This window comes from Eimeria necatrix, genomic scaffold (genome assembly GCF_000499385.1).
Source record: "Eimeria necatrix Houghton genomic scaffold, Enh_scaff183, whole genome shotgun sequence".
NCBI classification, from domain to species: Eukaryota; Apicomplexa; class Conoidasida; order Eucoccidiorida; family Eimeriidae; genus Eimeria; species Eimeria necatrix.
In genome coordinates, this window is record NW_013652487.1 from 44,685 (window position 1) to 56,306 (window position 11,622).

At 56.5% G+C, this 11,622-nt stretch overlaps 2 protein-coding genes across 2 annotated transcripts; one reads left to right on the plus strand and one right to left on the minus strand.

The window, feature by feature from the left end:
* Positions 1 to 770: 770 nt before the first annotated feature.
* On the plus strand, positions 771 to 8,386 carry ENH_00023540 (ImpB/MucB/SamB family domain-containing protein, putative; the record flags this gene model as incomplete). The annotated part of the gene is made up of 8 exons (XM_013579688.1): positions 771 to 1,423; positions 1,678 to 3,193; positions 3,413 to 3,461; positions 3,696 to 3,973; positions 4,274 to 4,907; positions 5,025 to 5,392; positions 5,572 to 5,774; positions 5,932 to 8,386. The coding sequence occupies 8 exons, from the start codon at positions 771 to 773 to the stop codon at positions 8,384 to 8,386; spliced, it is 6,156 nt and encodes a 2,051-aa protein (XP_013435142.1).
* A 750-nt stretch (positions 8,387 to 9,136) lies between these two features.
* ENH_00023550 (hypothetical protein, conserved) lies at positions 9,137 to 10,925 on the minus strand (the record flags this gene model as incomplete). The annotated part of the gene is made up of 3 exons (XM_013579689.1): positions 9,137 to 9,206; positions 9,347 to 10,032; positions 10,170 to 10,925. 3 exons carry the CDS (start codon positions 10,923 to 10,925, stop codon positions 9,137 to 9,139), a joined length of 1,512 nt encoding a protein of 503 aa, XP_013435143.1.
* Between the last annotated feature and the right edge of the window lie 697 nt (positions 10,926 to 11,622).

Here is an 11,622-nt window from a genome sequence, read left to right on the forward strand (position 1 = left end):
GCAGCTGCTGCGGAAGTTACTACTGCAGCTGCTGTCTTTGCCACCCTGCATGCGCCGAGGGCCTTACGGAGCCTTTGTGCTGCTGTCCTTCTTGGTCTGCTGTTGCCTTCGAAGCCGCCTATAGCCTCTGCAACGCTAAACAATGTCTAAACGGATAAAAATAACAAAAGGAAAGTTAATAATGTTTTTAAATACCGCACTCGAACCTTTGAAGGGACATTTGCAAAGTTGCAGGCCTTGGTGAGGGGCCCACTGAGAGGCCCGCAGTCCCTCAGCGGAGTCTGCGACTTTGCGCAGCAGCCTTGGGGGCCCCCCTCCGTAGAGCCAGCAACACCCAGGAACTTAGGTGAGGCGCAGCGAAAAAGGATATCTAAAAGGTAATAGAGGTAATTTTGAATGTTGGCACTCTGTAGGGGGCCCGGCTGAAGGCTGCAAGGGCCTCTGCGGCTCCAGCAATTGCGCAGCTGCTGGGCTGCTGCAGTGGACGTACACTCGAAGGGCCAAATTAGGAGGCACCGAAGGAGGCGCTGGAGGAGCCTTTAGACATATCAGCGTTATTACGAGCTGCAGCCGGTAGCTGGCTCCTTTCAGTGCCGCAGTCGCAGCAGCAGCAGCTGCTGCAACTCACACCGCCACTCACTGCTTCCGTTGGCTATTGAACTTGACTGAAAACCCCACTCTGTGAGCCGCGCACGGACTTACAGCTGCATCCGGAAGTGCAGCAGCAGCAGCAGTAGCGCCAACTGCAGCGATAGTGGCTGCAGCAGCAGATGTTTGGTGGCGGGAATTGGAGTGGCTTTGGGGATTACTTGGGGGCAAAGACTCGCAAAGTTCAGCAGCAACTTCAGAACTCCCTAGCTTCAGAGCGCGTACGCGAAAGCAGCAGCAGCAGCAGCAGCAGGGAGCTGCGTTGGTGGAACAGATATGTGCAGCAGCCCTCATCTCTCTTTTCCTCCCTCACCTTTTACATCGACGGCCTGCAACGCCTCCAGGGCTACGAGTTAATCTCTACAGGCTACAGCGAGGCTCCTGATGCAGGCATAGGCCCCAGAGGCCCCTTAGGGGGGCCTGGGAGGGGCCCCCCAGGGGCCCCCACGACGAGCGCGGCTGGAAACTTCAGTGGGCCTTCTGCAAAAGGGAAGTTGGAAGGTTCGCCATGGAGCTTCTCAGGCGTCTCAGCAGGGGGCCCCTCAAGGAACCCTTCAGGGGGCCCCTCAGGGGGCCTCCCAAAGGGCCCCTCAGGGGGCACCCCCGGGGGCCCCTCAGCGGGACCCTGCGTGGATGAGTATGTGGTAGACGCTGTGCAGCTGAAGAGGGTTTTGGTGGCTCACGGGGGAAGCATTTCGATCATGATGGGCAAAGGGGTCACTCACGTGTTGGTTGACAATCTCGCGCTGGGCAACCAGAAGTGGAGAAAGCTGCGGTTAGCTGCTCGCTGCTGCTGCTGCTGTTCTGTGCGCTGCTGCAGCAGCAGCAACTGTTGCTGCGACTGTTGAAAGAAACCGAAGTGCTAGTGCTATGTGGAGCCAAGTGGCTTCAAATCCTCCAGAGCTGCGCGGCGTTCCCGGCGCTGCTGCCTTCGTTGCTGCTGCTGCATTCGCCGCTGCTGCTGCCATCGTTGCTGCTGCTGCACTCGTTTTTGTTGCTGTTCTTGCTGATGCTGCTGCTCTGCTGCAGGGACAGAGGGGGCTGGGCGCGGAGTTACGTGGTGGTGCGCTGCTCGTGGGTCTTCTCTTGCATTGCAGCAAAACGACTTTTGTCTCCTGCGCTCTTCAAGCCCACGGGCCTCCAGCTTGCAAACCAGCACTTGCTGCTGCAGGGCTGGGCTGTTGCTGCTGAAGGCCGCCAGCCACAGCAAGGGGTGGCCCCGGGCCAAGCAGCAGAGGTGCTGGGCCAGCCTGTGGGATCTTCTACTGCTGCACTTGATGAACAGGAGGCTCAGGGAAAGCCCGGAGTTGCTGCAGCAGCAAAACTGGGGCGGACTGGGGACTCCGGGAGAGTCAATGAAACAGTTGTGGGAGGCCCCGCAAGTGCAGCAGCAGCAGCGGCAGCGGCAACAGCTGCCGCTGCTGCCACTGAAGGAGATGGGGTGCTGCTCGAGCTTGAATCCAGCAGCGACGAAGAGCAGCAGCAGCAGCAGCAGGAGCAAGGCCAACCCCATCCAAAGAAGATTCGAACTGAGGCTTCTTACTCTGTAGCCGATGTGGCGGTTCCTGTTTCTGCTGCAGTAGATCTTGCTGCTGCTGGAGGCGCCGTTGCCGCAGCTGGGGCTGCTGCTGCTGCACCGTTTGCTGGAGCAGCAGCTGCTTGCGCTGCTGTAGCTATGCCAGGGCAAACAACTGCAAGCTCCCCATTGGCTGCCGCAGCGCGACCTGCAGCAGCCGTAAATGCTTCGGGAAAAGCAAATACTTTGGCAGGAGCACACGTCATTACAGCAGCAACAGTAACAGCGGCGCAAGATGCAGCAGCAGCACAGGACACAGCAGCAAGCGCATTACTGGCTTCAAGCGTATTGCGCATCCCCACAGCAGCTCCAGCAGCTCCAGCAGCAGCAGCTGCTGCAGGAGTTTCCCGATCACTAGAAGAACCAACAGGGATCGTCTCATTGGCGGGAGAACACACAGCAGCAGGAATGGCAGCAGCAGGAGCCACACAAACAGGAGCCGCAGCAGCAGGAGCCGCGGTTGCAGGAGCAGCAGCAGGAGCCGCTGCAGGCCTATCAAGTGGTGAGGGGAATAGAGGCGCCGTTGACTGCCGGCGGCCCGATTTTGTCTCTTCGTTTTTTGAACATTCTCGCCTCCACTTCATTGGGGCCTGGCAGAACCGTTGTGCCTCCATGCTGTCGCGTCTGCTGCACAGCAGCAGCAGCAGCAGTAGAGGGCCCCAGCTACAAGTTGTACCTCGGTGGGTAGACGCGTCAATCACCAGCAAGGAGCTGGAGCCGCTGCTGCTCCCGCTGGGCTTGACACTGTCACATGAAAGCGATTTTGCTGGTGCTGCTGCTGCTGCCCACTCTCCGTTGCTTCTGCGTTCACCCAACGCAAGGGCAGCAGCAGCAGGAGGAGCAACAGCACTTCCTGGAGCAGCGGCAACGACGGCTGCAGCAGAAGGGAGGTGGATTTTGCACGTCGATTTCGATGCTTTCTTTGTCTCCGTGGCCCTCCTTAAGCATCCCCACCTGAAGGACAAACCGGTGCATAGTGATTTTCGTTGCTGTTGGTTTGCTGCGGCCGTTGCGGCTGCTGTTGCTGTTGCTGTTCCTGCTGCTAAAGGATTAAACCTTGCACTGTACCTTTTCTGCACTCGCGGGAAGGGTTCCCTCAGCAGATGCTTGGCTGACGAAGGTCTTGAGGACCTGCTGCTGCTGCAGATGCTTTTCTACTGCTGCGGTTGTGTGCTGCTGCTGCTACAGGTGGCAGTATGTCACTCAAGAGGACATCGAGCATTTGCTGAGCCTACACGTAAGAATGATACAGCCAGTTTTGGCGAGGCCGACTGCCCCCTCCCTTTGCTGTTGTTCTATCTGCTGCTGCTGCTGCTCCTGCTGCTGCTTGTGAGCAATTAGCCGTTCCTGCTGTGTTTTGCGCTTGTTGCTGCTGCTGCTGGTGCCGGGAACTAGTCCCCGGTTTTCGCCCCTGTTTGTCATGCCTTTTAACCGGCAGTGTTGGCGTTTGCGTTGTGTTTCTGTTACTTAGCGGCGGCTGTAGCAGCAGCTACAGGGAAGGCGCCCGCAGCAGGCGCAGCAGCAGCAGCAGGTGGTCGTGGCAGGGGTACGTCGGAGATAGCGAGTTGCAACTACATCGCGCGGTCTCAAGGCGTGGAGAAGGGCATGTGGCTGCGGCCGGCGCTAGATCGCTGTCCTTCTTTGGTGCTTCTTCCTTATGATTTCGAAGGCATAGAAAGAGCAAGTGAAGGCCTTTTTCAGGCAGCTCTGTCTTTGTCGCACAGAATCGCGCCGCTTTCCTGCGATGAGGTCAGGCAGCACAGACGCACACACAGCCTGCGCTGTACGGGCAATTCGGGGCTCTTTGCTAGTTAATGAGGCTTGGTCCTAAGGAACTCCGCTTCGGGTCTAATGTCCTCATTATAAGGCCAAATACTTGTTTGTAGAACCTGACGCTGCACTGTTGGGGCATGGCTATGGGAGAGAAGCCCACTGAGGGAGCAGGAAGGCTGTGGGTCTTCCGGGAAAGCGGCAGCTGCATCAGTAGTGGCAACGGCTTTAGCTGCAGCAGAAGCGAGAGCTAAGTCGGTGCGTTTGTTTGTGCTGCAGACTTTCATTCAGATTTGCTTTCCGCTGCTAACCCAAGCAGAAGGGGCCCTTGCCACTCATCTTAAAAGCAGCAGCAGCATTAGCTCACACCAGAATGCCGCCAATAGCAGCTCTAGCAACGAAACTACCGATCACAGCTGCTGCAGGAGCAGCAACAGCGCAAGCAGTGGCAGCGACTACAACAATAGTGGCAGGAGCAACAACGACAGTAGCAACAGAGTAGACGAAGCTGAGATCGTGGCGGATGTTTGCATGTCGTTAAGAAAAGCCATAATTGGAATCACTGGCTGCAAGGTTTCTGTGGGAGCTGGCTGCAATTGTCTCCTGGCAAAACTGGCGACGGCTGCAGCAAAGCCTTCAGCGGAAGCTGCTGATGCGTCAAAAGGTTCTAGTGCAGCACGAGCTGAAACGGCAGCAGTGATTCAGCGGGAAGGTGTATGCGTGGTGAAACCGGGAGCAGCAAGTGCAGCAGCATTTGTGGGGCGGCTGTTGTTGCGCCAAGTGCCGGGCGTAGGGCCCACAGTGGCGTCAAAAGTTGCTGCTGCAGCACGAGCAGCAGGAGTAAATGTCAAGACCTGCACTGACGTCCAGACACAGAGCAAGGACTCGCTGCAGCTGCTGCAGACTGCACTTGGTATGAAGTGCACGGCTACTGCAAAGAGAGGACTTTAGAGCAGCCTCAGGTGCACCTCAGGTGCAGCTCACCTCCAAGTAATGTCAGGCTCTTTTACTGTAACATTTTGTCCCGCAGGTCGAAAGCGAGGGGCTCAGCTGTGGTGGCTCTGTCACGGAGTAGATGTGCGACCGCCTCCTGCTGCTCTCCTTGCAATTCCTGAGTTGGGTAATTCTGCTGCTGGAGCGGGACCAAGTGCCGGGACCACAGCAGGAGCATCAGCAGCCGGAGGCAGCGGCATACCGGCAAGTGGGTCGCTAAGCATTTCTGTGAACTGGGGGATTCGTCTGCAACAAGAGGCAGATGCACTGAGCCTTCTCAAGCAAATGGCCCTTGAAGGCCACAAGCGACTCAAAGCAAACAGATTATACAGTGCCAAGATTTCCGCTAAGGCAGGCCCCTCACCCCGATTCCTTTCGTTTGAGCAAAGATTTTCCCGATTCTTGGTCCCTTTTATCTGTATTTAGACTCCGAGTCTAGTTCTTAAGCTCCGACCATAGCTGCAAAACCCCTAGGCGCCAGTGGAAATGCTGTGTGGCAAGCCTTTTCCTTAGACCTGAATTAGAAGAGATGGAGACGTTGTAAAGGTGCTCAGCTCCCACCGCTGATGGTGTTGCTGCTGCAGATACTTTACCGACGGCCAGGGGCCCCCGTGAATACGGTGAAGTTCTTGGGCTGTGGAATATGCGACTCGGCAAGGGGATCGCGTGTCATTGGCAGCAGGAGCAGCGGCAGCAGCAAAAGAACTAGGAGCGACGGGTTTGGGGTACAGTCGGCAGAAGACTTGTACACAGAGCTGGAGGCGCTGTGGAGAGAGAGTCTCAGCGAGTGCGCACCTAAGTTTATTAATGTTGCTGCATCTATTGTTGCTGCTGCATTGGGGATGCCGCCGATGCCTCAGCGACAAAGTGTGTGAGCCCTCTGGCTTGGTTCCTGTATTCTGCTCTGTTGGCGGTTACGACTGCGTTTTCCTGCTTTGCTGCAGTGTGTGCCCACTGGAAGACTACCGCGGGATTACGCTGCTGCTGCAGCAGCTGCGGACGGAGCAGCAGGAAGGAGCACTGAGGCAACAGCAGCAACACCTTCAGCGGAACCTCTTGAGCGTAGCCTTCTCAAGTATCAACAGCAGCAGCCACGACCCCAGTAGCAGCATTTGCAGCAGCAACTCAAGCAACGGCACTGGCAAGAGCAGTAGCAGCAACAGCAGCAATACATACAGCGGCACTGGCAAGAGTAACAGCAGCAACAGCAGCAGCAGCAGCACGCCAGAGCCATGCTTCATAGTCGTAGATTCAGTGGAGCAGCCCGAAGATGAGTCGCCTTCACAGAACCAGCCACCGCAGCAGGACCAGCAACAATGTCCCAAGCAGATGCAAAGGCACCAGGAATGCCAGCATCGAGACCTGGCGCCGAAAGAACAGGTGCATCAGGAGGCCGCGGGTGGATCCCTCACGAAGGCAGTTCCAACTGCGCCTTTTGATGGCTGCTTCACTGTTGACAGCGGAAGCAGCAGTGACAGTGAAAAAGGCAGCAGCAGACAAGACGCAAGAACACCTGTGTTTGCGACCCTATCTCGGACTGCGGCTGCCACAAAACCACAAAATGCCCAGCAGTCCTCAGGAAACAGTTCAGCCACGGCCGACTCTGCAGCTGCAGTAGCTGCAGCTGCTGTGTCTGCTGCTAGTGGCCTCAAAACGCCAGCGCAAACCCCAAAGAGACCTCGTGGAAGCCTGGAAGCAGGTCAATTACAGCAGAGCGCGCAGCAGCAACAGCAGTGGGGCGCACGCACACCTGACAGCCAGGCACCAACCCCCCGTTTGAAAACCACGAAATTAAACAGGAGCCACCGCATGCAAAGAGTAAAAACTCCAACAAGTGAGAGGATCGGCGGCAGACACCTTCAAAGAAGCAAGAAGGCACTACTCGAAGCAACAGCAGCGACACCCAGAATGTCAGGAGCAGCAGCAGCAGCAGCAGCACCTGTTGCTCCTGCATCGCCTGCTGCTGGCGCTGGAAGGCCGCCCATGTCAACCCAACGAAGCCTTGTAGAATATCTGCCGAACAGCGGCAAGGCCTCCCGGCGCGCTTCAATATGTGCTCATCCGAAGCAGCAGCAGCAGCAGCATGAGCAGCAGGAGCAGCAGCAGGAGCAGCAGGAGCAGCAGGAGCAGGGAGAGGAGCAGGAGCAACAGCAGCAGCAGGAGGCGCAGCAGCAGGAGCAGCAGCAGGAGGAGCAGCAGCAGGGGCAGCAGCAGGAGGAGCAGCAGCAGGAGGAGCAGCAGGAGCAGGAGCAGCAGCAGCAGCATCAGCAGGAGCGGCAGCAGCAACCTGTCAGCAGCTCCGCAGCAAGGGCCCAGGCCCGTGACGCGGTTTCTGCTGCTGCTGTGAGTCGCGCAGCTAGCAGCGCTCTGCCGAGTGTCATATCTCTACTGACGCAGAATCCAGACGGCTGCAGCAGCAGCGAAGGAAACAGCCCAGGCCACTCGAGCAGCAAGCTCGACCTAGCGAAAGAGCAGAAAGAAAAGCAGGACGGCGGCTGCTGCTGCGCTTCTCCTGGCAGCAGCAACTGTTGCTGCTCTCCTGAGGGATGTGTTGCCCAATGTATATCACTTGTATGTCCTCCTAATGGTCTTAAGCCCCGTCCGCCGCTGCCTTTCCGTATCGCTGCTGCAGCTCAGCCAGTGATGCAGCTTCTGCTGCATCATGCTGCTGCGAAGGGCGCCGCCGCTGCTCGCCGTCGAGGTACAACAGCCTTGGTCGTAGCTGCAGTATCAGCGCGCATCACTGCTGCTGCTACCAACAGCAGCAGCAACCCCGGTCCTGCATGCACCCAACACACGCAGCAGTTGTCAGCTTCTGATACAGCTGGGCCTACTGATTCGCCTCCTCCTACACCAAGCGCTGCCTCAAACGCTCCAGCAGCTGCTGCTGCGGCCGCAGAAACTAAGCCGTTTTCGGCCAAACCAGCTGGCGCCGCCTCCAGCCCGGCGCAGGAGACCTCTTTAAGAGAAGAGGATCCCGAGTGGGAGGCCTCTGCCATTGAGGAAGAGTCGGAGGCCCGTGCGAATGACGGGGACACGGAGCCGCCGGCCGGAGCAGAAGGGGCCTACTGGGAGTGTTTGGCTGATGCCATCGAGGGATTTTCAGGAGCTCTTCTCCTGGCTTTTGAGCGATTGGGGGCCGTAGGGGCTCATGAAGAGAGGCAGCTGCTCTTCAGAGCGCTGCAGCGACTGCTGCAAACTCCGGAAGCGCGGGCTACTGTGGCTGGGGCTGCAGCAAATGATGCAGCAACTAGGCAAACTGGTAGATGGAGGGTAGCCCCGCAGGGCCGTCCATTTTCCGTTGGTTTGCTGTTGTTGAAACTGTTGGCCTGCCCAGCAGGCCGACTTGTGTGGCCTCTGCTGCTGCACCGTGCAAGAGATATAGTTTGTTTTTCGTGAAGACCCGTTGCACTCCTTCTAAGGGAAGCTTATTCAGCTATCATGAGGCTTCGGCGTTCCGTTCTCTTGAACGGTCTGGTTTGATGCTTGCCTCGTGCGTCATGTGAGAGTCAGGCAGTTCTTACAGTGAATGGCTGTTTCTGTTTTGATTGTAGCATTTTGGGGGCCTTTGCTTTCGCAGTCCCCCAGCGAATTGTTTGAATACGCAGCGTTCCGTTGTGGATTGCTGCAGCCGCGGCTGTAACAGCTGCTGCGGCAGCTACCAGCTGCAGCTGCTGCAGCAGGAACTCGCAGCAAACAGCATTCAGTCGTCCTGCCTTGGCTGCTGACTAAAGCTCACGCTATTGAACACTTTAGATATAAACCAAGCCCATAGCTGGCGTACGCTCAGTACTGAGGGGAAAAATGCAGCAAAGGCAGCAGCACCAGTTCACTTCTTGTCGTCCCTGAGCCTCGTGAGCAGCCAGAAATATTTCCCGGGCAGTTACTTTAGCACAGGCGGTGGCAACTGCTCTTGTGTAGCGCGCAGCCCACACAAATAGGTGACGCACTCAAATCCCAACACACTCTAGCTTTGTCCACGCAGATCCTTGAGTGGATTCCCGAAAACGCTAAGAGAAGCACCGCCAAAAGCAGCATCTACTTTCCGGCACAAGTTTCAGACTGCAGCTGCTGCTTCTGCTGCTGCACAAACCAGCGCACTGGGCGTTGCTTCACATCCCCGTGTGGCTCCTTCAGCAGTTGCAAATGCTACACATGTGCCCGCGGGGTGACCTTGGCAGCGTTCGGCTGTTCTGTTAAGAGGCTTTTAAGCCCTGATCTGCACAAAGAACAAAACGCGCACTGGTTTTCTATTTCCGCTGCTAGTTTCTCCGTTCGTGTGCATTTTTCTCTAAGTCTTCCATTATCGTCTGCCTCTGCATCTGCGCTTAGTTTCATCTATATCTCTGTCGGGCTCACACAAGCAAGAGCACCGCCTCCTCAGTAGGAAGGCCTGTGCAATGCCACCTGACTCTCGCAGCTTTGTCGGCCAGAAGAACAGTGACGAATTTCTGCCTTTGTTTTCTCTTCAGTGCTTCTGTCTCTACCCGTCCCCACCGTCCGCTGTATCCCAAAAAAGAACCCACTAGGGCCCGACTGGTGGATCCCCTGCCAAAAAGGGCCCCGAGCCGGCTGTATTCCTCCGCTAGCCGTCTCACTTCATCCTCTTCTTGGGCTCTATGGGGCCCCAGAGGCCCCTGCTGCATGCACCGAGCCTGGCGAAAACGCTGCGGGAATGTGTGGAAGGGAGTCAAGGGGTGGAATGCGGGTGAAAGATGCTGCATGCTCCGGAGAGCCAGTCGTCTGAGCCATATGGGGGCATGGTCAATACAGATGTAGGAGATCCTGGCCAACTCAGGATCTTGGGAAGAACCTCGTGGGTATATGCGCGGGCGCAGCTGAGCGATGAGGTCGTGCTGCGCTGAGCCGGCCGTTGCAGCAGCAGCAGCAGCAGGAACGAAGGCAGAACCGTACACCGCTGAAATGAATCCGCTTTGGCGCTCCAACAGGCGCAGCCAAGAGGCCACATCGGATATCTGGGAATGTTGGCCTCCCACGTCGAAGAGAAACAAGAGCGACACGTGTCCGTAGAGGCGTTCAACCAACTGTAAAACCACAAGGTATACACGGCGACAGTCAGTGGCCGCAAAATACCACGGCAGAGGTAAATTGCGAAGCTGATGGCTCAACCTGTTGAGAGGAATTCAACGGAAATGCATGGGAACATCATTTTGCAGCTCACCGCTGTCTTTGGGTGCATTCCTGTCACGCTTGGCCTGTGGCCTCGCATTTTCCCAAACCCCAGTCTGCTGACCTGTGCAGAATGATCTAAGCTGTCTTGAAGACTAAACGGAGTGACGAAGAATAGAGGTGGCAGCGGCTGGGATTCGTTGGGGGGAAGCAGGCGAGAAGGGTAATGGTGTGCTGCTGTCATCCCGTCAACGTACCGCTTGTACAAAATGGGAGGTGAACCTGCACCGTTGGAAGCTTCAGCAGCCCCAGAAAGGGCATTTGTGGCTGCTGTAGACAGTGGCCACGAAATGGCGCTCTTGACGCGGCGCCAAAAGGCTCGTGCGTCGTTCACCTCGAGTTCTTCCTCCAGTTCACTCTTTGATATGAAGGTGCTTAAATCTTTTGAGCTGGTAGCCTGACTCCCTTGCATGGGAGCAGCGCTTCCAGATTCGTGGTTGGATGCAATCCTGCGGGCTCTTTCAGACATGTCTGCGGGCCATTCAACTCTAATGCGCAGCGAGGGTGTGCTCGTTGTGGTCCCTGCAGAGGAAGTTGCAGTGTCGTTCTCCTTGCTCCCAGCAATGGCTGGAGAGGTCTGAGAAGAGTCCACATGGAAACGACGGCACCGCTGCACCTGTAAAGCTGCAAGTTCACGGGTCGTCGTGACAGATTTCTTGAAAGCTACAGCAACCGAAAGGTCTAGGGCTTTTCCCACGGGGACCCCTATGCCCCTGAGGGCCCCGCGTACGCCAAGTCTTGAATTCATTGGGGCTGCTCTCAGCAAATACTTTCAAGAGAAGTAGCCACTGAAACGGATTTACGCCTACTTTGGTTTCGGCCACATAGTGTTGCTTTTTCAGAAGGCGCCCTGCGGAGGAGCGTCCATGGAACGCTACGGAGGGATAAAAGCAATTAAGAGCTTGTATCGTTTTCGTATTAACTATTTTTTAATACCAGGAGCGAGCTCCCCACAGCCCCTACAGTGAAAACGATCCTTGCGTCGGGAGTCCCCCGATTCTGTTAGGGTGTCACCTCTCCATTCAGTGTTCCTAATATGTGTTGCGGAACGACATGCAGACGATATTATTTACTTAATCCAAGTGGAAACTTTTCTCCCTGTCAGTCATTTCTTTGCTTTCCGGATTCTGGTCAATTTGGCTGAGCCCCGATAGGGCTTGTGGTGCCTGCAGGTTGTCGCACAGAACTTTAGCCGTCCTCGCGGCTTGCACCACAGAACTTTTGCCGTTCCCGCGGCTTGCACCACATTTTAACCTGCTACTTTTCTGCAAAGGCCAGCATGCAGTCTTATGGTCTGTTTTCTTTTTCAAGCAAGGGACAGGGAGGCTTCGGTGTGGTACAGGGAGCAGAGTCAAGCAGTTGCCTTGTGGTCCACAGTAGAATCCGCCGAAAATCCCAGGTAAAAAACTTTGATAAGGCTCTATCATGCAGCTGGTGCGGGCAAG